The sequence below is a fragment of the Triturus cristatus genome, chromosome 5_1, assembly GCF_964204655.1.
Source record: "Triturus cristatus chromosome 5_1, aTriCri1.1, whole genome shotgun sequence".
Lineage (NCBI taxonomy): Eukaryota > Metazoa > Chordata > Amphibia > Caudata > Salamandridae > Triturus > Triturus cristatus.
In genome coordinates, this window is record NC_140587.1 from 174,130,381 (window position 1) to 174,156,432 (window position 26,052).

The window sequence follows — 26,052 nt, forward strand, 5'->3', positions numbered from 1 at the left end:
CTGGAATGATAGAGAGGAAGGAATGGACAGACAAGCCCCATAGGCTGCCATTATGTGGCTCAGAACAGGATACTTTGCCTTTAAGAAAACTTTCCAGAACTTTTCCAGTATCCCAGAATGCACAGCAGGTCCCTTTTACTTTCAGTTCTTTTTGAAGGCATAGCACGCCAGACCTGTAGCATTCCTTATATTAACATTCATCTCTCCACCGGGGAGGCGGGAGGGCGCTTATGACTATAACAGAGATACCCCTACTACAGAACTGGAGTTACAGAAAAGAAACTACTCCTTCTGTAGTAGGGGATCTCTGTGTATAGTCATAATCTAGTGAATAGAATGGCAAGCCCATCCCCACACCAAAACGGCGGTGGAGAAGATTACAAAATAATACCACTACTGTGCGAACAGATTTCGCAGCGAAGCCTGCCCAACCTGAGCATCTGCCCTGGCATCCGCCTCCAGACAGTAATGCGCAGCAAAGGTATGGACCGACTTCCAAGTGGCCGCCTTGCAGATTTCTGCAATCGGAACATTACGCAGCAAAGCAGTCGAGGCAGCTTTGCCCCTGGTGGAATGAGCCTTAGGTTTACCCCCTAAGGTCTTATTAGCCTTTTGGTAACACAACTGTATACAGGACACAATCCACCGAGAGATGGACTGTTTGGAGGTAGCAAGACCGGTCCTGACTGATCCATAATTGATAAACAATTGGTCTGACCTACGAATATCTTTGGTCTTATCAAGATAAAACTTCAACACCCTCCTAACGTCCAGGGAATGTAGAGACCTTTCCGCTGGAGACGAAGGATTCTGAAAAAACGTAGGTAAAGTTATGGTCTGGTTGACATGAAAATCAGATATAACCTTAGGAAGAAATTTAGGGTGAGTACGCATAACAACCTTAGCAGCATGAAATACCGTATAAGGTTCTCGGCAACACAACGCCTGAAGCTCACTCACCCTGCGGGCCGATGTAATGGCCACTAGGAACGCCGCCTTCCAGGACAGGTGCTGCAACAAAGCCTTGTGAATAGGTTCAAAAGGCTCCTTCATCAATCTGGACAGCACCACATTCAATTCCCAGGAAGGCGAGGGAAGTCTGACCGGAGGGAACACCTTCTTCAAGCCTTCCAAAAAATCCTTGACCACAGGGATCTGAAAGAAGGAAGTCTGTGAAGGGCATTTCCTGTAAGCAGTCAAAGCAGCGAGATGAACCTTAATGGAATGGAAATTAAGGCCAGACTGCGCCAAATGTAAAAGATATGGAAGGATGACATCTTCCTTACAGGTCGTCGGGTCAAAGTTCTTGGATTTGCACCAGATGCAGAATCTCTTCCACTTGGAAGCATAGGAAGTCCTAGTGGAAGGACGTTTAGCCTCCTTCAGTATGCCCATACAATCTTCTGGTAGATTCAAATGGCCATATTGCACTATCTCAAGAGCCATGCCGCCAAACTCAAAGACGAGAGGTTGGGATGCACCATCCGCCCCCCGAACTTCGTGAGAAGGTCCGGCCTGCACGGCAGCCGCATGTGAGGAAGGAGAGACCGGTGAAGCAGGTCTGTGAACCACCACTGCCTGGGCCATTCCGGGGCAATCAGGATCATCCACGCCCCGGACTTGGACAGTTTGATGAGCACTGCCGGAATCAGGGGAATGGGTGGAAAAGCGTACAGAAAGCTGTTCGACCAGTCGATCCATAGCGCATTCCCCAGCGTCCCCTTCTGGTAGTACCTGGATGCGAAGTCTCGGCATTTGCTGTTTTCGGCGGTGGCGAACAGATCTACGTCTGGAGTCCCCCACCTTGCGAAGACTTCTCCTAGTACCTCGTCGTTTATGACCCATTCGTGGTTCTCCTGAAGCAGCCTGCTCAGCGCGTCCGCCTGAACATTCTGCACCCCCGGCAGATGCGTGGCCGTGATCGTCAATCCCCGGGCCAGAAGCCAGCGCCAGATCGCCTGCGCCTCCTGCGACAGTGTGCGCGATCTCGACCCCCCTTGCTTGTTGAGGTAATACATCGTGGTTGTATTGTCCGTCTGTATCAGCAACGAGTTGGTCTGGAAGGACGGATGGAAGGCCTTCAATGCCAAGTACACGGCTCTGAGTTCCAGGAAATTGATGTGGTACGTCGACTCCACCGGGGACCACTTTCCTTGTATTTGTAAGTCTCCGGAGTGCGCCCCCCAACCTTGGAGAGACGCATCCATCACGATACTCGTCTCGGGAATGTCCTTGTGGAAGGGAACCCCCCTGAGGAGATTCTCCGCCGAACACCACCATCTCAGAGACTGCAGAGCATGAAGAGACAGCCGGATCTTGTCGTCCCAAGAACCTGTTCTCTGATCCCATTGATCCTCCAAGCACTCCTGCAGCGGTCTCATGTGCAGCCGTGCGTGCGGAGTGAGGAAGATACAGGAGGCCATCGACCCCAGCAGCGAAGACACCTTCCTCACTGTCGCCGATGGAGTGGCCATGAGGTCCTGAGCCTTCCGAAGGAGCGATAACCGTCTCTCCTCCGAAGGAGACACGCTTGCCGACCGCGTATCGATGCAGGCCCCCAAGTACTGTATGCACTGGACCGGAGTCGGGACAGATTTGGACATGTTGACGTGTAACCCCAGCTTGTTCAAGAGAGCGCACGTCCACCGGAAGTGCGCCTGCGCTTCCGAAAAAGATGAGGCCTTGATCAACCAGTCGTCCAGGTACGGGTAGACAAACACCTTGTTCCTCCGCAGGTGCGCCGCTACCACTGCCATGCACTTCGAGAAGGTCCTGGGAGCAGACTTTAGCCCGAATGGCAGTACTGTGTATTGATAATGATTGGCGCCGACTTGGAATCGCAGGAACTTCCTGTGTTTCCGTGCAATGGGCACATGGAAGTACGCATCCTGCAGGTCTATGGCACAGAGCCAGTCTCCATGTTGTAGCTGAGGATAAATCTGATGCAACGACAGCATGCAAAACTTCTCTCTGCGAATCCATTTGTTTGCTTGCCGCAAATCCAGAATGGGCCTGAACTCGTTCTTGTCCTTCTTGCGAACCAGGAAGAAACGAGAGTACAGACCTCTTCCCCTTTGAGACAGAGGTACGTCTTCCACCGCCTTTTTTCCATAACAGGATGTCTGCCTTCGCCTGGAGCTCTCGCAGTTGATACCGCGAGCTTACCGGCGGAATCGCTGGAGGCGGCCTGATGAACCGAAGACTGTATCCATTGCAAACAATATTCAGCACCCACGTGTCCTGAGTAATTTTTATCCACTCTGCCGGAAAAAATTGAATGCTTCCCCCCACTGGGGTGGGTAACGGTTGCAGGGGAAGTAAATGCTCAGGGCCGCGACCCGGCCGGGCCCTTGGTAGTGGTAGCTGACTGCTGGCCCCCTCTACCCTTCTGGCATTTCTGGAAGGGTTTACGGAACTGCTGCTGCTGGTTTTGCTGCTGTCCCGAGGCCTGGCCACGCCCTCTGCCCGCAGACCTGAACCGTCTCTGGAACGGGCGTTTCTTCTTTTCTGGCTTCTCCAACCCGACAGCCGTCAGGGTCTCTGCCTCCGTCTTCATGCGGGCCATCTCGTCGTCCGCATGCTGGCCAAACAGGGTCTCCCCCGAGAAAGGCAGATTGGCCACTCTATGCTGAGCCTCCGGCTTGAGCGAGGTAAGGCGAAGCCACGCGTGACGCTGTTGGTGGACGCCATGACAGTACCCATGCGCCGCCAGCAGGGACACATCCGCCGCTGCACTGATCACCTGGTTTGAGACCAGCATCCCCTCGCGCAAGGTCTCCAAGAAGTCGTCCCTCTTGTCGCGAGGCAGCAGCTCCGCGTACTGCTGGAGAGACTCCCACAGGGCACGGTCGTAACGTCCCAATAGAGCCCCGGCACTTGCCGCCTTCATGGTGGTAGCCGCCGTCCCACAGACCTTCCTGCCCGCCGAATCCAGCCATCGGCTCTCCTTGTCGGGCGGAACTGTTGATGAAGGGGTGGTAGCATGTTGCTTCCTCGCCGCCGTCACAATCACTGAATCCGGCTTAGGGTCCGTCCTCAAAAAGGTCGGGTCCGAGTCCGGGGCCCGATACTTCTTCATAAGCCGGGAGGGGGCGGATTTCGTCACTGCTGGAGTGAGGAACAACTCCATAGCGGGCTCCACCAGTCCTGGCACGAGAGGCAGCAGGGGGCGAGACAGGTGCTTCTTGTGCAGCGTCTCGAATATCACGGATGTCGTAGGTGTCGGTACCGTCACCGTGATTCCCAACTTGGCTGCACCCCTCAGTAGTACCTCCTGGAAGGAGACCAGATCGTCAACCGGTGACACCCTCGTCCCGGGTGAGTCCGACAGCGTCGGTGAGAAGTCCCTGGCAGATGATCGAGTGCGCGATCTGGATCTGCGCCTCCTGTGGCGTCGCCTTGATGTTGACGACGAACGCCCACGGCTCTGCGATCTCCCTCTCCGTCCGGAGCGGGAGCGCGATCTCCTCGGCTTCGGTCTGTCCGCCGGCCTCGCCGGGCCCGGCGACGGTGGCTTACCCTGGCGCCGCGGCCTAGGAGTTCCCTGCGGCGGCATCGGATACCTGGGCAACGAGAACGATCGTGCCGGAACTGGTGGTGGGCCCGAAGGCCTGCGAGGCGGAATCGCAGGAGGAGGAGGAGGTGGAGGAGGAGGAGGAGGAGGAGGAGTAGGTGGTGGAGGTGGCGTCAGTGGCGGTGGCGGAGGAGGAGGAGGCGGCGTATATACCACTGAGTACCCCGAGCCCGGGGACTCCGTCGATGGACTCCTGGTGTCCGGACGCCCCCTGCGCCTCCTCGACGTCGATGAATCCCTCTTCAACGCCGATCGTCTCCGTGACGTCGAACGCCTCCGTGATGTCAATCGCCTCCGTGACGTCGATCGCCTCCGTGACGTCGATCGCCTCCGTGACGTCGATCGCCTCCTTGACGTCGATCGCCTCCTTGACGTCGATCGCCTCCTCGACGTCGACAGCGAGTGCCTCGACGGCGAACGCCTCGAAGGCGAACGCCTCGACGGCGAACGCCTCGACGGCGAACGTCTCCTCTTCGCCGATGGCGACCGGCAATCTCCCCTCGACGGTGAGCGCCGACGCCGGGCCTGATCTCGACGTCGATGCCTCGACGGCGACGTTGACGGTGTCGACGCTGACGATGCCGAAGTCGTCGACGGCGGTCTGATCAGCTCCCTCGACGTTGAAGGTCGATGTCGCTTCTCCCCAGAGCCCTGGGGAGACGGCGAACAGACCATAGTCATCCCTCTCAACGCCTTAGTCGACATCATCGACGCCGGTGGAGAATGGGGGCGTTTGCCGGTCTTCCTGCCCCTGGGGAGCCCCCCAGAGGCCTCAGCATGGGCAGAATCACCCCCTCCTGACCCACCTTGTGCCTTCAGCCTTCTGTCCTCCAGGACTTGGAGCCTAATCTTCATTCTTTCTCGCAGGGTCCTGGCTGAGAACGAGTGGCAGATCTCACACTCTTCAGGCACATGGGACTGGGGAAGGCAGCCTATACACACCTTGTGTGGGTCTGACTTAGCCTTCTTCCTATCGCACTCCGGGCACTTGTCAAACAAGCCAGGCATGTTGACAACACCAGAAGGAAGTCCCAACACTAAAACACTTGAAAGATTTGACAAAAATCACAATAAACCCTTGAAAAGGGAGAGCTCAATGCTCCAGGGTCCTGCTAGCAGGAGCCGGAAAAAAGAACTGAAAGTAAAAGGGACCTGCTGTGCATTCTGGGATACTGGAAAAGTTCTGGAAAGTTTTCTCAAAGGCACAGTATCCTGTTCTGAGCCACATAATGGCAGCCTATGGGGCTTGTCTGTCCATTCCTTCCTCTCTATCATTCCAGAGGATTTTGCTGGAAGAGGCAGGTTTTTCTCTGTGGAAAAAGCTGGGCAGGCAGTGCTGTTGGTGGTTGTTGGTGGAATTTTTCTAGTTGAAGTACTGGACAGTGTAGCCTGTGGATATAGGCTGCATTATCTGTCTTTGAAATTCTCTCTTAAGTGTAGATGCAGGTCTGCATGGCTTGACAATTTAAGAGATTATTTTTATTGCTCCGGGGTCCACGCACATGGGCGGGACTATTCTCTAGATTATGACTATACACAGAGATCCCCTACTACAGAACCTACATTTATCCGTAGGGGGTAGTGTAGTGTGTTAAAAATGCTCTTTTTCCCAAAATGTTTATGTCTTTTTAGGGCCATCTGTTTAGAATTCACTCCTCAATGGTTTATAGCAATAGAAAATATATTCTCCCAGTTTATATGGGCATATTCGCGACCTCGCCGAGCCCTTAGGTTTCTCATCCTACCGAGGGACGGGGGGGGGTGGGGGGGGGGGAGTTTGGCTCCCCCGAACCTGAAACTATACCATTGGGCCTCCACACTGATATATAGTCACGAGCTGCTCAGGACGAATGCAGGTTCCTTCTCCGTTTGAACTTATTATGGGGGGGGGAGGGGGAGACTGGAGGATGTTTTTGGCGACAACAATACAACAGTTATCATAAAAAAGTTTGCTTTAAAACTCTTTTTAGTGCCTTTAAAGTATGGAGTGCTGTACGTAGAGCCCTGGGAATTGGTAGATTATCTTTTTATACACCTATATCTACTAATTGTAATCTTCCCGAACTCTTTGGAGATTTGTTTATGGATAAATGGATTAGGGCTGGAATAGATCAGTTTGGCTGTTTTTCTCCCCCTCAGAGCTCCGGTCCTTTGATGAGATGAAAGAAGAAAATACTCTTTATTGGTGGGATTTTAGTTTCTCCAGATTTGGGATTTTTTCTTACGAAAAGGAAGTGGACGGGCCAAGTTTGAGAGAGTGGAAACATTTAAAAGTATAGTTAAAGATAAAGTAAGTTCTATCAGGGAGATCTATGGCCTTATAAATGCTGCTATGCCCGAAGATTTGGACACGTGTTCTCAAAGATGGCAGCTGAAATTGGGGGTTTCAGCTGCAACATTTCTGTATGCGTATGAGATGTCACATTATATTTTAATGTCCACTAGGCTACAAGCACAATTTTATAAGACCCGTTTTTCTTTATACTATGCGCCCGACAAGATAGCAAAATGGGGGGCTGGAAAGGAAACATTCTGTCCACGTTGTGCACTTTATAATGCTGATATCAATCACATCTTTGCGTCTTGTAACGTATCGCAAAAATTAATCAAGGATATAGAAGATTTTTTATCGGAGGTATTAAAAACTGAAATAATATTGTCAAAGGATGTAATATTGTTCGGGATTTCTGAAGCGAATCGAATGGGGAAGGGTCATGAATTCATTTTTATATCTATGGCGGTCTTAAGGATGTGTATTGCGTCCGCCTGGCTGGACTCTAGGTCACCTGTTTTTAAACAATGGCTAGCCAGATTATTAGCAACGTATAGTTTGGAAATAGCTATATACAGACGGAAAGGGAGCCGCTTACGCTGAAAAGGCATGAAAATCTGGGACCTCCGGATTACTTGGATTCAAGCTCAAAGCGTGTCATGATAGAGTAATTGGGCCCGATTCACAGAACTAACTTAAGACAAAATCCTAAACTTACTACCATTTTCGTATTCACAGAAGGCACTTACTCATTTTGGTATTCACAGAAGACACTTACTCACTTCGGTATTCACAGAAGTTAGGAGTCCTAACTTTAGGACTCCTAAATGCCTTCTGTGAATACCGAAAGTCTTAAAATTAGGATTTTTCTCAGTTTAGGAGTCCTAAAGTTAGGACTCCTAACTTTACTACTACTAAACTGAGAAAAATCCTAATTTTAAGGCTTTCGGTATTCACAGAAGGCATTTAGGAGTCCTAAAGTTAGGAGTCCTAACTTTACTACTACTAAATTGAGAAAAATCCTAATTTTAAGACTTTCGGTATTCACAGAAGGCATTTAGGAGTCCTAAAGTTAGGAGTCCTAACTATACTACTACTAAACTGAGAAAAATCCTAATTTTAAGACTTTCGGTATTCACAGAAGGCATTTAGGAGTCCTAAAGTTAGGACTCCTAACTTCTGTGAATACCGAAATGAGTAAGTGCCTTCTGTGAATACCAAAATGAGTAAGTGCCTTCTGTGAATACCAAAATGGTAGTAAGTTTAGGATTTTGTCTTAAGTTAGTTCTGTGAATCGGGCCCTATGTATTTATTTTCCCCTGTGTTTTTTTTCTGGCTGAATAATGGCGTTTATATTGTAAGAGGAAATCTGCACATGTCATTTTAGGAATCTTTTATGGGTGTCACACAAATTGCTCTTTAACAGGATTGTATCGGATTGACAGATCCTTGGGAGTTTATATGTATTTTAAATATGAAATGATGTCATGTATTGCACTAGACTTGATTAATTATGTTTGATGCAATGATGTTTTAACTGTCTGAGGTGGGGGTTGGGGGTCACGAGAGGGGGTATACTGCATTAGGTGATACAAAGTGACAGAGCTATTCCAAGGTATACTGTGCTACTCAGTACATTGTATTAGATGGTGCATAGTAAGAGAGGTACTAGAAGGTATACAGTACTAGTCAGTACAATGCATTAGATAGTTCCTAGGTATTCTGTACTAGTCAGTACACTGTATTAGATGATACAGAGCAAGAGAGGTACAAGAAGGTATAAAATACTAGTCAGTACACTGCATTCGATGGCACAGAGTGACAGAGCTACACCAAGGTATACTGTACTAGTCAGTACACTGTATAGGATAGAACAGAGTACCACAGCTACTAAAAGGAATACTGTACTAGTCAATGGACTGCATTCAATGGTACATAGTAAGATGGCTACCCCAAGGTATTCTGTACTAGTCAGTACTCTAAATTTGATAGTACAGAGTAGGAGAGATACTAGAAGGTGTACAGTACTACTCAGTACAGTGCATTAGTTGGCACAGAGTAACAGAGCTACTCCAAGGTATACAGTAGTAGTCAGTACACTGTATTAGATTGAACAGAGCAATCGGGCTACTAGAAAGCATACTGTGCTAGCCGGTACACTGCATTAGATGGTACAGAGTGACAAAGCTACTCGGAGGTGCACTGTACCAGTTAGTACACTGTATTGGATGTTACAGTGTGACAGAGCCGCTCCATGGCATACTGTACTTGTCAGTATGCTATGTTAGATGGCACAGAGTAACAGAGCTACTAAAAGGTATGCAGTACTAGGCAGTGCACTGTATTAGATGTCACAGAGTGACAACGCTAATCCAAGGCATACAGTACTACTCAGTACACTGCATTTGATGGTACAGAGTGACAGCACTACTAGAAGGTGTACTGAACTAGTTAGTACACTGCATTAGATTGTGGGAGTCGGCCTCGTGGCGTGGTCCTGTTTCCCCGCGCTCAGCCGCACGAGGTCCCATGCACATCGGGGCTCCTCCATTTTGGATTACACGTCACTTCACGTGACCACCTGCGTGACCCTGCTCTACCCGGCCTCGGTCCCAGCGAGGCCCGACATCGAGACGCCAACCCCTGGCCCGGGGGATACCACGTGAGCCCTTCCCACTCCCGGCAGAGGGCAGTATCGATGGGACCCCCAACTGTCCTTCCACACCTAGGTGCGATCGCCCCACAGCTCTCTGGGGCCTGGCGCCTCTCCTGCTGGGCGTCTGGCCGCGCCCTACTCGGCCTCTCCGCCCCCTCCGGGCGCAAGGGTCCGGACATCAAAGGGCTCCCTTCCTATATCTGGGGCAACCCGACAACAGGACAGTAGTTGTATCCTGGAGTCAAGAGCCCTGCTGATCGGATCGCGGCTGACCCTACGGAAGAAGTCTCACCTTGAACCCACCCTCTGAGCCCTGCTGACGACGTCGCGGCTCCACCGTGCTTAAAGACCTTCACGAACCTTTGGGGCCCTGCTGACGCTGTCGCGGCCCGACCTTGTTGAACATTACCATCAGAGCCCAGCTGACCTCGTCGCGGCTCGACCGAAGCGGACCTACCACTGGAGCCCTGCTGACTACGTCGCGGCTCGACCTAAGTGGAACTGCCACCCGAGCCCTGCAGACGCCGTCGCGGCTCCCCACGTCCGAGCCGCTCTGAGACCAGCACTCAAGGTCTGGCGCAGAGCCCTCCCGTACCTGGTTGGTACTAAGACTGTCCCGCTACCCTATCCCCCTAACGGACATTGAGACTCTTATAGGATCCCTCGATCCCACTGTAAATATTGCACGTATTACTACTGATAAAGAACCAAGTCACGCAACTGATATTGAGTCCTGTGTGGTGGTGTTACTGGGCCTAGTACGATCATAGGAGAAAGACCTCCCCGAGGGGGCTTCTCAGCGGCGCTCGGCTATAACTTTGCGGTAGGAAGGTGCCCCGGAATAGTCTCCCCGACTACCCGGTGGGCCTCCCTCCAACATAGATGGTACAGAGTTACTTGAAAATATACTGTACAAGTCAGTACATTGTATTAGATGACAGAGAGTGGCAGATCTACTCCAAGGTATACAGTACTAGTCGGTACACCGCATTTAATGGTACAGTGCGACAGAGCTACGAGTTGGTATACTGTTTAAGTAAGTACACTGTATTACAAGGTACAGGGTGACTGAGCTACTTGAAGGTATACTGTACTAGTCAGTACAGTGCATTAGTTGGAATATAGTGACCAAACTAGTAAAAAGTATATTATACTAGTCAGTACGCTGTATTAGATGGTACAGAGTAACAGAGCTACTCTAAGGTATACTGTAGTAGTCAGTACACTATTTTAGATGGAATATAGTTCCAGAGCTACTAGAAGGTACTAGTCAGTACACTGTATTAGATGTAATCGAGCAACAGAGCTACTAGAACATATACTGTACTAGTCAGAACACTGTATTAGATGGTACAGAGTGACAGAGCTACTGAAAGGCATACTGTAGTAGTCAGTAGACTGAATTAGATGGCACAGAATTACAGAGGTACTAGAAGGTATTCTGTACTTGTCAGTACACTGTATTAGATGGCACAGGGTAACAGAGCTTCTAGAAGGTATACTGTTCTAGTCAATACACTGTATTAGATGGTACGGAGTGGCAGAGTGAGTCCAAGGTATACTGTACAAGTCAGAACACGACATTAGATGGTACGGAGTGTCAGAGCTACTCGAAGGTCTACTGTACTAGTAAGTACACTATATTAGATGGTACAGAGTGGTAGAGCTACCCCAAGGTATACTGTACTAGTCAGTACACTGCATTAGATGGTACAGAGTAAATTAGCTACTACAATGTATACTGTACTAGTGAGCACACAGTATCAGATGGTACAGAATGACATAGCTACTAGAAGGTATACTGTACTAGTTTAGTGACCCAGGTAGACACCACCCTTTAGGGATGCTTCGATTGGTTGACATTAGTAGAATTAGTGAGTGTAGATACAGTTGTTATTCCAGGTGTAAGGCCACAGCAGGTAAACTCATGCACAGATACCACTCTGCACATCTTGCTGGTGGTCCCCGTGTCTTTTAGATTCCCACAGACTTTGGAGACACTGCCTTTGGCTTTAGCTGTCCACAGACGCCGCCTCCCTATACCTACTAGACCTCAGCCAGGATTTGGGGGTCACAGTTAAGGTTCTGATCAGAAGTGCTGTGGATGAAAGACATTTGGTTGTGACGTAAAGGCCGGAAAGCCGAGGTCCATCTCTTGGGATGTCCAATCTCAGGTCCATGTTCCCAGGGCCCCTGTCTAGCCTTAGGAATGTCTGGGAGGGAATAAACATTTCTACCTCAGGTCAGTGCAGCCAGAGAGAGGATCATTTTAATCTGATTCACTTCCAGCAGGGGCCGGTCCCAGGCCTGAGGGTTTTTACGTTTTCCCAATAAATGTATTTAAAACTCCAAGTATTTAGGGAAATAAACCACCACACATCATTTGTGGGTTAGAAAGTTACAGTGAGAACAAAGCAAGATTACAATTTGGGTGTCTGATTATTTACAGACATATTTGAGACTAAGGTATCTTGTAGAAACACTACAGGGGCTGAGCCAGAATATCTTACTGAACTCCAACACCCTGTCAGAAGCCACAGTCCAAAGATTCCTATTTCCATTTTGTGTCAACAATACTAATTTGACAAAAAAATGAAGCTTCTGCCCAACTGGTATTCCAGGTGTCAGTATTACCACATGCAGTATTACCACATGCAGTATAGCCATGTGCAGCATAACCACATGCAGTACTACCACATGCAGTATTACCACATGCATAGCCACATCCAACATAACCACATGCAGCATAGCCACATGCAGTATTACCACATGCAGCATAGCCACATGCAGTATAGCCACATCCAACATAACCACATGCAGCATAGCCACATGCATGATTACCACATGCAGGATTACCACATGCAGTATAACCACATACAGTATAGCCATGTGCAGCATAACCACATGCAGTATTACCACATACAGGATTAGCACATGCAGTATTCCCACGTGCATGATTGCCATGTGCAGTATAACCACATGCAGTATTACCACATGCGGTTCCACTCAACCAGATATTACTGGGGACACATTCCCAGCTGCTCCTCCCTCCCTCTCCCACTCATATGGAGGCCGCGCAGCGGTAGAGAGAGAGACCTCTGACCCTGTTTACCAGGCAGGTCGCTCCCCTCACCGCCACGCAGCCCCCTGTGTGACCGCCATCCGCTGCTGCTTTGTTTCTGCCTGCATTTGAGTGCCAGTGTCCTCCTTCTCTTCTGTTCCCTCGAGTGAGTGCCTGCATCGCCCCCATTGCACCTGTGCCTTGTTGCTGCCTGGATTTGTTCCCCCTTCTCTTCTGTTCCCACGAGTGAGTGCCTGTAATTGCCCCCATTGTACCCGTGTCCTTGCTGCCTTGTATTGCTCCCCTCTCCCGTTTTTGCCCAGATTGTGATCCTTTTTGCCTTCTGTTCCCCTGCACACCGCGTCTCCCCCTCGCGTCCCGTAGCTCCGCCCCCCTCGCACCCCATTGGCGGCCCCGCTCCCACCTCCCAGCTGCTCCTCCCTCCCTCTCCCACTCATATGGAGGCCGCGCCGCTGGCGTGCCGAAGGCGCGCCTAAGGCAAGCCCGTCTGCGCCCGTCCGCGCCTAGCGCCAGACCCCCGCAGATGCCAGCCCACCCGCAAGTCCTACAACGCCACCACTCTCATCGCACTCAACCCCGGCCGGAACCCCGGCTGCTGCAGCGCCACCCCAAGACGCACCCACGGACCATTCAGCTGCCATTCCTGCAAGTTCTCCTGCATCCGGCCCTGTACCGCACCCGCCAAGCCGAGCACCAGCAGCAACCACCTGAAGTGCATCCTGCTCAACACCCGCTCCGTCCACAGACAGGCCGTGGAACTGTGGAACCTGCTCGACACCACATCTCCAGACGTCGCCTTCCTCACGGAAACATGGATGAACTCCTCCTCAGCACCTGACATCGCCATCGCCATCCCGGACGGATACAAGATCACCCGGAGGGACCGCGTCAACCAGACAGAGGAGGCCTCGCCATCGTCCACAAGAACATCATCCGCATCACGACCAACTCCGACGACACCCTCACAGCTGCCGAACACCTTCACTTCCAGATACACACCGACCCCAAGACCACACTCAGAGGCACCCTCATCTACAGACCCCCAGGACCCCGCACTCAATTCAGCGAAGACATCGCAGGCTTCATCAGCCCACACGCCCTCCCCTCCGCTGACTACTTCCTCCTAGGGGACCTCAACTTCCACCTGGAGAACAACAACGACAACAACACCACCACCCTGCTGGACAACCTCGCCAACCTCGGACTCAAGCAACTGGTGAACTCCCCCACCCACTACTCCGGACACATGCTTGATCCAGTCTTCTCCTCCAGCAAATACATCTCCTTCAGCCACGCCACCGGACTCCACTGGACAGACCACAGCTGCGTCCACTTCAGCTTCAGAAGAACCACGACTCACCACCACCCGCAACAGGCTCCCCGCAGGAACTGGAACAAGATCACCACCGACCAGCTCACCACATCACTGAGCCAGAACCCTCCCGCTAGCTCAACGGACCCCAACCAAGCAGCCAACAACCTCACACAGTGGATCACCAACTGCGCTGACGACCTCGCACCTCTGAAAAACCACCCCAGCAGGCCCGGCAGCAAGAAAGCCTCCTGGTTCAACGACGACCTCAAATACTCCAAAAAGAACTGCCGTACCCTCGAGAAAGCCTGGTGAAAAAACCCGACTACAGACAACATGACCGCCCTCAAGCACGCCTCCCACAAACACCACCAGCTGATCCACACCACCAAGAGGACAGCATTCAAGGAACGACTAGACAACAACGCACACAACAGCAAGGAACTCTTCAGCATCGTCAAAGAGCTCTCCAACCCCAGCGCCGGAAACAACGACATCACTCCCTCACAAGACCTCTGCGACTCCCTCGCCTCGTTCTTTCACCGCAAGATCGCCGATATACACAACAGCTTCGGCGCACAGACCACGCACCCAACCACCGAACCGACAACCCCCACCACCACCCTCCGCGCCTGGACCCCGGTCAGCACCGAAGACACCATCCACACGATGAACACCATCCACTCCGGATCACCAACCGACCCATGCCCCCAACAAGTCTTCAACAAGGCCGACTCCGTCATCGCACCCCAACCCCGAGACATCATCAACTGCTTCTTCAACACCGCCACCTTCCCGGAGAGCTGGAAGCACGCCGAACTCAGCGCCCTCCTGAAGAAGCCATCAGCAGACCCCTCCGACCTCAAGAACTACCGCCCCATCTTGCTCCTGCCTTTTCCTGCCAAAGTCATCGAGAAGACCGTCAACAGACAGCTTGCCGCCTTCCTCGAGACAAACGGAGCCCTCGACCACTCGCAGTCCGGCTTCCGAGCCAACCACAGCACCGAGACCGCCCTCATCGCAGCCACTGACGACATCCGAGCCCTGCTCGACAACGGGGAAACAGCGGCCCTCATCCTCCTGGACCTCTCCGCAGCGTTCCGACACTGTCTGCCACCGCACCCTAGTACAGCGCCTCAGCAACATCGGAATCCAAGAGAGGGCTCTAGATTGGATCATCTCGTTCCTCGCCAGAAGAACCCAGAGAGTCCGCCTCCGCCCGTTCAGATCCGAGGCCACCGAAGTCATCTGCGGCGTCCCGCAAAGATCATCACTCAGCCCCACCCTCTTCAACGTCTACATGAGCCCCCTCGCAACCATCGCACGCCAACACAACCTCAACATCATCTCCTACGCCGACGACACTCAGCTGATCCTCTCCCTCACCAACGACCCAGCCACCGCCAGAACCAACCTACACGAAGGGATGAAAGACGTAGCCGAGTGGATGATGAACAGCCGCCTGAAACTGAACTCAGACAAGACGGAAGTCCTCATCCTGGGATCATCACCCTCCGCCTGGGACGACTCCTGGTGGCCCCCCCGCCCTAGGCAGCGCACCCAAACCTACGGACCACGCTCGCAACCTGGGCTTCATCCTGGACTCCTCCCTCTCGATGACCAGACAAGTCAACGCCGTCTCATCATCATTTTTCAACATCCTGCGCATGCTCCGAAAGATCTTCCGATGGATCCCCACCGAAACCAGAAAGACGGTCACCCAGGCTCTCGTCACCAGCCAACTGGACTACGGAAACACCCTCTATGCCGGAACCACAGCCAAACTACAGAAAAGACTCCAACGCATCCAGAACGCCTTCGCACGACTCATCCTTGACATCCCCTGACACAGCCACATCTCCGGTCACCTGAGATACCTGCACTGGCTCCCCGTCAGCAAGAGAATCACGTTCCGACTCCTCACCCACGCACACAAGGCCCTCCACGACCTGGGCCCCAGATACCTCAACAACCGCCTGACCGTCTACACTCCCACACGCCAGCTACGATCGACCAGCCACGCCCTCGCCACCGTTCCACGCATCCGAAGAGCCACCATGGGAGGAAGATCCTTCTCCTACCTGGCAGCCAAGACTTGGAACTCCCTCCCCATCCACCTCCGCCTGACCCAAGACCACCTCTCCTTCAGGAAGCAACTCAAAACCTGGCTGTTCGAGCAGTAGCGGACCCCCCACCCCCTAGCGCCTTGAGACCCTCCGGGTGAGTAGCGCGCTTTACAAATGTCTTGATTGATTGATTGATTCGACTTTGGCTGAAATTACAGAAATTGTAGCAGGAAAACGACAAATAGTATTCAGGAATTATCTGCAGAAATCAGTGCAGCAGTACTCTACTGTTGCCTTGTGTTGTGTGAGTGCATGCATGGCATGAGTGCATATGTGCGTGATGTGACGGGCCTAACTGCAAGTGCAGGGTGTGAGTGTGGACTGTGAGGGAAGATCTCATGAATTGTGTGCGTGCAATAGGTCAGTGTAGGTGCATGACCTAGGCCAGTGTAGGGTCACATGCAAGGTCAGAGTAGGTTCATGAGCTAGGTCAGTGTTGGTTTATGAGCTTGGTCAGTGTAGGTGCATGCTCTAGGTCAGTGTAGATGCATGCTCTAGGTCAGTGTAGGCACATGCGCTGGGTCAGTGTATGTGCATGCACTAGGTCAGTGTAGGTGCATGCACTAGGTCAGTGTAGGTGCATGCGCTAGGTCAGTGTAGGTGCATGCACTAGGTCAGAGTAGATGCTTGCGCTAGGTTACTGTAGGTGCGTGCACTAGGTCAGAGTAGATGCTTGCGCTAGGATAGTATGAATGCATGCATTAAGTAGGTGCAGGTGCCAGCACTAGCTCAGTGTAGATGGATGTGTTAGGTCAGTGTAGTTGCATGAGCTGGGTCCATGTAGATGCTTGCGCTAGATTAGTGTAAGTGCATGTTCTAGGTCAGTTTAGATGCATGCGTTGGGTCCGTGTAGATGCATGCGTTAGGTCAGTGTAGTTGCATGCGTTGGGTCCGTGTAGATGCTTGCGCTAGGTTAGTGTAAGTGCATGTGCTAGGTCAGTTTAGATGCATGCGTTGGGTCCGTGTAGATGCATGTGTTAGGTCAGTTTAGATGCATGCGTTGGGTCCGTGTAGAGGTATGCGTTAGGTCAGTTTAGATGCATGCGTTGGGTCTGTGTAGATGTATGTGTTAGGTCAGTTTAGATGCATGCGTTGGGTCTGTGTAGATGCAGGTGCCAGGTCAGTTTTGATGCATGCGTTCGGTCCGTGTAGATGCATGCGCTAGGTTAGTGTGGGTGCATGTGCCAGGTCAGTTTAGATGCATGCGTTAGGTCAGTGTAGTTGCATGCGTTGGGTCCGTGTAGATGCTTGCGCTAGGTTAGTGTAAGTGCATGTGCTAGGTCAGTTTAGATGCATGCAATGGGTCTGTGTAGATGCATGCGTTAGGTCAGTGTAGATGCATGAGTTGGGTCCATGTAGATGTATGCGTTATGTCAGTTTAGATGCATGCATTGGGTCCGTGTAGATGTATGCGTTAGGTCAGTTTAGATGCATGCATTGGGTCTGTGTAGATGTATGCGTTAGGTCACTTTAGATGCATGCGTTGGGTCTGTGTAGATGCATGCGTTGGGTCAGTTTAGATGCGTGCGTTGGGTCTGTGTAGATGCATGTGCCAGGTCAGTTTAGATGCATGCGTTGGGTCCGTGTAGGTGCATGCGTTAGGTCAGAGTAGATGCATGCGTTCGGTCCATGTAGATGCATGCACTAGGTTAGTGTGGGTGCATGTGCCAGGTCAGTTTAGATGCATGCGTTGGGTCCGGGTAGATGCATGCGTTGGGTCCGTGTAGATGCATGCACTAGGTCCCTGTTGGTGCTAAAACTCTGGGAAATAGAATGTTATGTGGTAAATACCATATTCTGAGGTAATTTCCCATTCAATAGTCCCAGAATACTGCAGTAACTGAGTTGCTCGCAGTTGTCAAGCCTAGCAGTATCATTAATGTGAGGTGTGAAATTACCGCATCTGAATTTTCAATAAACTTAGCATGAATGTCCAAGGGGAAAAATGATTTGAACAAAGGAAATGCGGCAGCACGTAAACAGAATGGAGATAAGTAGAAATCTAGAAAAATCTGGAAAAGACAAAGTTTAGAGACACAAATCAAGTAACTGTACCCTGACATGAGTGCACGTTACCATTAAATGCCATACAATACCATACCAGACCACACCATACCACACCATACCATATCGCCATCCCATTCCATCCATTACCACCATACCAAACTATCCCATACCACTATACCATATTATACCATGATCTCACCCTTTAGTACACCACACCATACCATCATAACATTCCATAACATACCAGTCCACACCATCCAATCTGATCCCATTTCCCCATAATATCCCATAACATACCATACACACCCTACCATTCCGTAGCACACCACACAACACCACACCATTGCACACCACACTACACCACAACAAACCATAGCATACCACACCACACCATAACACACCACATCATAGCATACCACACCACACCATATCATAGCACACCACACCCTACCATACGACACCATACCATAGCACACCACACCATACCATAGCACACCACACCATCCATAGAACACCACACCATACCATAGCACGCAACACCATACCATAGCACACCACACCATAGCACACCACACCATACCACACCACACCATACCATACCACACCATTCCATAGCACACCACACCATACCACACCACACCATACCACACCATACCATAGCACACCACACCATGCCATAGCACACCACACCATACCACACAATACCATAGCCCACCACACCATACCATAGCACACCACACCATACCATACCACACCATACCATACCATACCACACCTAGCGCTGGGACACTCCCGGGTAGCCATGCGCTTTACAAATGCCCTTTCATTCATTCATTCATTCATACCATAGCACACCACACCACACCATACCATAGCACACCACGCCATACCATACCATACCACACCATACCATAGCACACCATACCATAGCACACCATACCATAGCACACCATATCATACCATAGCACACCGCACCATACCATACCACACCATACCATAGCACACCTTCCACACCATACCATAGCACACCACACCATAGCACACCACACCATATCATACCATATCATTTTCATGAACAGTAATATTCAGAGCTAATCATCACAATGGTATTTACCTTTATAACTCTTCATCACCTCTGGGCTCTGAATCTTCACATTATTACACCTGTAATAACACACACATCATCTTTGTATTAAAGAACAATGACAGCTACAGGAACAAAGCATGAACATCACATAGGACCTGTAGTTGAAATAAGATTCAGTATTAAGAGCAGCGCCTGCTAGAGCTCAGTGTGAGTTACTGTTCATAAACTACAGTCAAAGCTCTAACGATATCCAAAAGTACCTTTAACATCTTATGACAGGATGTGGGTGTTCTAAGGCAGATAGCTCAGTGAGACAAGTGCGCTTCATGTGATGCTATGGAGTGCCTCAGCATGGGTCTCCTAGGAGCGGCCGTTGGCTGAGTGAGGGGGGGCGGCTGAGTAACAGGTTACATCTGCTCCTGGTGGAGTCTTGTGTATATACTTAATAAATACCTTCTTACCTGAGGTCTACGTGAATTCCTGACAGCACCCACAACACAACATTGTCACATCCACTCCCTGCCGGTGTAAACCGTGTCACCATTCTCTACAACTAAGATATTGAAGAGCCTTAGTGGGATATATAAGGAAGATTTGAACCCAGACCGCTTAGTAATGAAAAACTGGTTGCAAAACAAAAACTCCCACGACTTACGGAACAGCAGATTTTAGGCCGTAGGGGAAGGATCACAGAGGGAGAGATAAGGGGACAGGTTAGGAGGCTCAGTAAAGGGCAAAGCAGCAGAGCCAGACGGGATCACAGAGGGAGAGATAAGGGGACAGGTTAGGAGGCTCAGTAAAGGGAAAGCAGCAGGCCCAGGCGGGATCACAGAGGGAGAGATAAGGGAACAGGTTAGGAGGCTCAGTAAAGGGAAAGCAGCAGGATAGAAGGGATCACAGAGGGAGAGATAAGCAACAGGTTAGTAGGCTCAGTAAAAGGAAAGCAGCTGGCCCAAACAGGATCACAGAGGGAGAGATAAGGAACAGGTTAGGAGGCTCAGTAAAGGGAAAGCAGCAGGCGCAGACGGGATCAGAGAAGGGGGGATAAGAGAACAGGTTAGGAGGCTCAGTAAACGGAAAGCAGAAGGCCCAGACGGGATCACAGAGGGAGAGATGAGGGAACAGGTTCGGAGGTTCAGTAAAGGGACAGCAGCAGGTCCAGGCAGGATCACAGAGGGAGAGATAAGGGAACAGGTTAGGAGGCTCATTAAAGGGAAAACAGCAGGCCCAGACGGGATCATAGATGGAGAGATAAGGGAACAGGTTAGGATGGAAAGTAAAGGGAAAGCAGCAGGTGCAGACGGGATCACAGAGGGAGACATAAGCGAACAGGTTAGGAGGGATAGTAAAGGGAAAGCAGCAAGCCCAGAGGGGATCACAGAGGGAGAGATAAGGGAACAGGTTCGGAGGCTCAGTAAAGGGAAAGCGCAGGCCTAGGCGGGATCACAGAGGGAGAGATAAGGGAACAGGTTAGGTGGTCAGTAAAGGGAAAGCAGCAGGCCCAGACGGGATCACAGAGGGAGAGATAAGGGAACAGGTTAGGAGGCTCAGTAAAGGGAAAGCAGCAGAGCCAGACGGGATCACAGAGGGAGAGATAAGGGAACAGGTTAGGGGGCTCAGTAAAGGGAAAGCAGCAGGCCCAGACGGGATCACAGAGGGAGAGATAAGGGAACAGGTTAGGAGGGTCAGTAAAGGGAAAGCAGCAGGCCAGACGGGATCACAGAGGGAGAGATAAGGGAACCGGTTAGGAGGCTCAGTAAAGGGAAAGCAGCAGGCCAGACGGGATCACAGAGGGCGAGATAAGGGAACAGGTAAGGAGGCTCAGTAAAGGGAAAGCAGCAGGCCCAGACGGGATTCAGAAGGAGAGATAAGGGAGCAGGTTAGGAGGCTCAGTAAAGGGAAAGCAACAGGCCCAGACGGGATCCCAGAGGGAGAGATAAGGGAACAGGTTCGGAGGCTCAGTAAAGGGAAAACAGCAGGCCCAGACGGGATCACAGAGGGAGAGATAAGGGAACAGGTTCGGAGGCTCAGTAAAGGGAAAGCAGCAGGCCCAGACGGGATCACAGAGGGAGAGATAAAGGAACAGGTTAGGGGGCTCAGTAAAGGGAAAGCAGCGGGCCCAGAGGGATCACAGAGTGAGAGATAAGGGAACAGGTTCGGAGGCTCAGTAAAGGGAAAGCAGCAGGCCCAGACGGGATCACAGAGGGAGAGATAAGGGAACAGGTTCGGAGGCTCAGTAAAGGGAAAGCAGCAGGCCCAGACGGGATCACAGAGGGAGAGATAAGGGAACAGGTTAGGGGGCTCAGTAAAGGGAAAGCAGCGGGCCCAGAGGGATCACAGAGTGAGAGATAAGGGAACAGGTTAGGGGGCTCAGTAAAGGGAAAGCAGCGGGCCCAGAGGGATCACAGAGTCAGAGATAAGGGAACAGGTTCGGAGGCTCAGTAAAGGGAAAGCAGCAGGCCCAGGCTGGATCACAGAGGGAGAGATAAGGGAACAGGTTCAGAGGCTCAGTAAAGGGACAGCAGCAGGCCCAGGCAGAATCACTGAGGGAGAGATAAGGGAACAGGTTAGGAGGCTCAGTAAAGGGACAGCAGCGGGCCCAGATGGGATCACAGATGGAGAGATAAGGGAACAGGTTAGGAGGCACCATAAAGGGAAAGCAGCAGGTCCAGGCGGGATCACAGAGGGAGAGATAAGGGAACAGGTTAGGAGGCACCATAAAGGGAAAGCAGAAGGCCCAGACAGGATCACAGAGGGAGAGATAAGGGAACAGGTTAGGAGGGATAGTAAAGGGAAAGCAGCAAGCCCAGACGGGATCACAGAGGAAGAGATAAGGGAACAGGTTAGAAGGCACCGTAAAGGGAAAGCAGCAGGTCCAGGCGGGATCACAGAGGGAGTGATAAGGGGACAGGTTAGGAGGCTCAGCGAAGGGAAAGCAGCGGGACCAGACGGGATCACAGAGGGAGAGATAAGGGAACAGGTTAGGAGGCTCAGTAAAGGGAAAGCAGCAGGCGCAGACGTGATCACAGAGGGAGAGATAAGGGAACAGGTAAGGAGGCTCAGTAAAGGGAAAGCAGCGGGACCAGACGGGATCACAGAGGGAGAGATAAAGAAACAGGTTAGGAGGCTCAGTAAAGGGAAAGCAGCAGGTCCAGGAGGCTTCACGAAGGGAGAGATAAGGGAACAGGTTAGGTGGTCAGTAAAGGGAAAGCAGCAGGCCCAGACGGGATCATAGAGGGGAGATAAGGGGGACAGGTTAGGAGGCTCAGCAAAGGGAAAGCAGCAGAGCCAGATGGGACCACAGCGAGAGAGATATGGGAACGTGTTCAGAGGCTCAGTAAAGGGAAAGCAGCAGGCCCAGGCGGGATCACAGAGGGAGAGATAAGGGAACAGGTTCAGAGGCTCAGTAAAGGGAAAGCAGCAGGCCCAGGCGGGATCACAGAAGGAAAGATAAGGGAACAGGTGAGGCGGTTCAGTAAAGGGACAGCAGCAGACCCAGACGGGATCACAGAGGGAGAGACAAGGGAACAGGTTAGGAGGCTCAGTAAAGGGAAAGCAGCAGGCAAGACGGGATCACAGAGGGAGAGATAAGGAACAGGTGCGGAGACTCAGTAAAAGGAAAGAAGCAGGCCCAGACAGGATCACAGAGGGAGAGATAAGGGAACAGGTTAGGAGGCTCAGTAAAGGGAAAGCAGCAGGCCCAGACGGGATCCCATTTGAATTCTCTTTCTGTTTCTGGGTATTTTATTTTAATGAGATGTCTCTGGAAGGCTGTTAAATTCCACCTTTCTAATATGAGGCAACTGTAGTTATGATCCTTAAGCCGGGAAAGACGCTAGGTTAGTGGATTCCTACAGACCTATATCTTAGTTGAACTGTGATTACAAAATGATTACTGGAATCTTGGCTAAGAGGTTGTCAGATGTCCTTCAAAAGTTGATCCATTTCGATCATAAGGGGTTTGTGCCTGGAAGGAAGCTACATGAATTAATCCAATGACTTATCGGTGCGAATGATACGGCCGAGACCTCTAATCTCCTGTTGACAATCGCAAGAATTGATGCTGCTAAAGCATTTGATAGGGTTAATTGGGTCTATCTTTGGGAGGTATTGCAGGATTATGGTTTCAGCAGCAATGTTACTGAAGTTGTGCAAATGCTATATATAAGGTGCCGGCAGCTAAGATTTTGGATGGGGAACTTACAGCTTCATTTCAGATATCCAGGGGAACTAGACAGCAGTGTCCTTTGTCGCCAATTCTGTTCTGTGTATATATTGAGCCCTTTTCCCAGATGATTCGGCAGGATTAGACCATTCTTCCCTTTGAAGCTGCAGGGTTACCAACCAGACTAGCACTGCATGCTGATGACATAGTTCTGTATGCATCGAAGCCAGAGCTCTCTGTTCCACAGCTTGAGATGCATGCCAGAGATTTTGGGAATCTGTCAGGATATCAAATCAATAAGGGGAAGACCGAGATTATGACTTGGGCTAAAGAGGAGGTAGGGCTTCAAACCAGAAACCAGATTAGGAATCCTAGGATCATCGTAACTCAGAGTTTGGAGGAAATATCAGATGTAGACGTAACTAAGGTATCCCATTGTTAATTTGGAAAAAAATCGATGCTGATATGACAAATTATACATTTATTTATGTGAAAAAAAAATCGCGTCCTTATTAACAAATTCACCCGATGTGAACGCCGCATCAACCTCGACTCGCAAATACGTAGTCCGGCAAGCACTAAGACCTAGGCCCAAGGTTACTGATTGACAGGCCACAGGTGGGGTGGCACTTAGCCGGCAGACAAATGCATGGACGGGAAATCCGAGATCAATCCCACAGATTAGTGAAGAGACACTACAATTGTTAAGGGAGATTGGCCCCAATAAAGCAAACATGGCTGGAGAGGGTACGTGCGCTCCAAAAACAGCATAAAGTCAGATGCTACATGAGTTAGGAACATAGAGAAAATCACATCACAGAACACGCAGTGATCACGTGCTCCCCGTGCCAGACATCTGGACACTTTAACAACTGGCCGCATTTTGTCCTTGCAAGGTCGAGGCCCACCTGGATTATCAATTAAAATTAATTTATGAATCTAGAGGGAGCAAGGTAAATGCTACTTACCAGTATGCATCTGTTCTTGGCATGTAGAGCTGCTGCAGTCACATTATTGCATTAGATCGCGCCTAGTGTTGGGTCCGGATGTTGCACGTTGTTGTCTTGGAAGAGTCTTCGAGATCTCACGAGATAGGTGACTCCTCCCCTGGACTACAGTGCGCATGGACAGCACCTCCATCGTCAGATTGTTTTTTCGCCATTGTGGCAAAGATGGAGGATAGTAATAGAAAGAAAAGGTGTCCATGTAAATGTATCTAAGTTAGTACTGCAACTGTGCTCGGCACCAGGGAGGAGGGTGGGCATGTGACTGCAGCAGCTCTACATGCCAAGAACAGATGCATACTGGTAAGTAGCATTTACCGTTCGAGGCATATGAGCTGCTGCAGTCACATTATTGCATAGACTGTATAGCAGTTCCTCCTCTAGTGGTGGTTACCGGTGGCAGTTGCAGTAGTTTGGAAAAGTGTTTTAAGGACAGCCTGACCTACAGAAAGAAGCTTGTTGTTTGGCTTGCACGTCAACACAATAGTGTTTAGTGAAGGTATGTATGGTAGACCATGTAGCTGCCTTACAAATGTGTTCTAAGGGGATATTCCCTAGAAAAGCCATGGATGCCCCCATTTTGCGCATGGAATGTGCTCTTGGGGGAATAGTTAATGTGCGTTTAGCTTTTTGATAACATATTTGGATGCACTTAACTATATATCTGGCTATCCCTGCCTTTGAAATAGGGTTACCCTTATGAGGTTGACAGAAAGACACAAATAATTGTTTTGTCTTCCTAAATGGTTTAGTCCTGTCTATGTAGTAGAGTAGAGCCCTTCTGACATCCAGTGTGTGGAGTGCTCTTTCAGCTACTGACTGTGGTTTTTGAAAAAAGACAGGCAACTCAATTGATTGGTTAATGTGAAAACTAGTTATGACCTTTGGTAGGAATTTAGGGTTGGTTCTGAGAACTACCTTATTTTGATGTGAGTGCCTGCAATTCACTTACTCTTCTCAGTGAAGTGATCGCTATTAGGAATGCCACCTTCCATGTTAGGAACTGTAATTCGCAAGAATGTAGAGGCTCAAAGGGTGGACCCATAAGTCTAGTAAGTACAATGTTAAGATTCCAGACTGGGGAAGGTGGAGCTCTTGGAGGGATTACTCTTTTGAGCCCTTCCATAAATGCCTTAATGGGTGGTATTCGGAAAAGAGACACGTGTTGTCTGTTTTGGAGATATGCTGCAATAGCAGCTAGGTGTAACCTTATAGATGAATATGCTAGATTACATCTTTGTAAGTGTAGCAGATAACAAATTATGTTTTGGACAGAAGCGTCTAATGGATTGATTTGATTATTTTGGCAGTAAATAACAAATCTTTTCCATTTGTTTGCGTAGCAGGCTCTGGTAGTGGGACGTCTTGCCTCTTTGATGATATTCATACAATCAGGAGGCAGGTTAAGGTATCCGAACTCTAAGACTTCAGGAGCCAGATTGCTAGGTTCATTTGATTGGGGTCTGGGTGTTGTATCTCTCTATGGTTCTGTGTGAGTTGTTTTGGAGAGAGATGTAGTCTTTGATGAGGGACTACCGAGAGTTCTAGGAGTGTTGTGTACCATGGTTGTCGTGCCCATGTGGGAGCAACTAGGATCATTGTAAGTGTTTGTTGCTTTAGTTTGCGTACCACTAATGGAATGAGTGGGGTTGGCGGAAAAGCGTATGCAAATCTGCCTGACCAGTTCATCCATATCGCATTGCCCTTCGACTGCGGGTGTGGGAACCTGGCGGCGAAGGACGGGCATTTTGCGTTTTCCTTTGTGGCG

At 50.4% G+C, this 26,052-nt stretch overlaps 1 protein-coding gene across 3 annotated transcripts in view; it reads right to left on the minus strand.

Moving 5' to 3' along the window:
* The window catches only part of LOC146830580 (E3 ubiquitin-protein ligase TRIM39-like), a 210,877-nt gene that overhangs the window by 40,900 nt on the left and 143,925 nt on the right, over positions 1-26,052 (minus strand). For all 3 annotated transcript variants that reach the window (XM_085604778.1, XM_085604779.1, XM_085604780.1), the window contains exon 5: positions 19,143-19,192. In XM_085604778.1, coding sequence (XP_085460904.1) covers positions 19,143-19,192 — 50 coding nt within the window. The remainder of the gene's footprint in view (positions 1-19,142; positions 19,193-26,052) is intronic.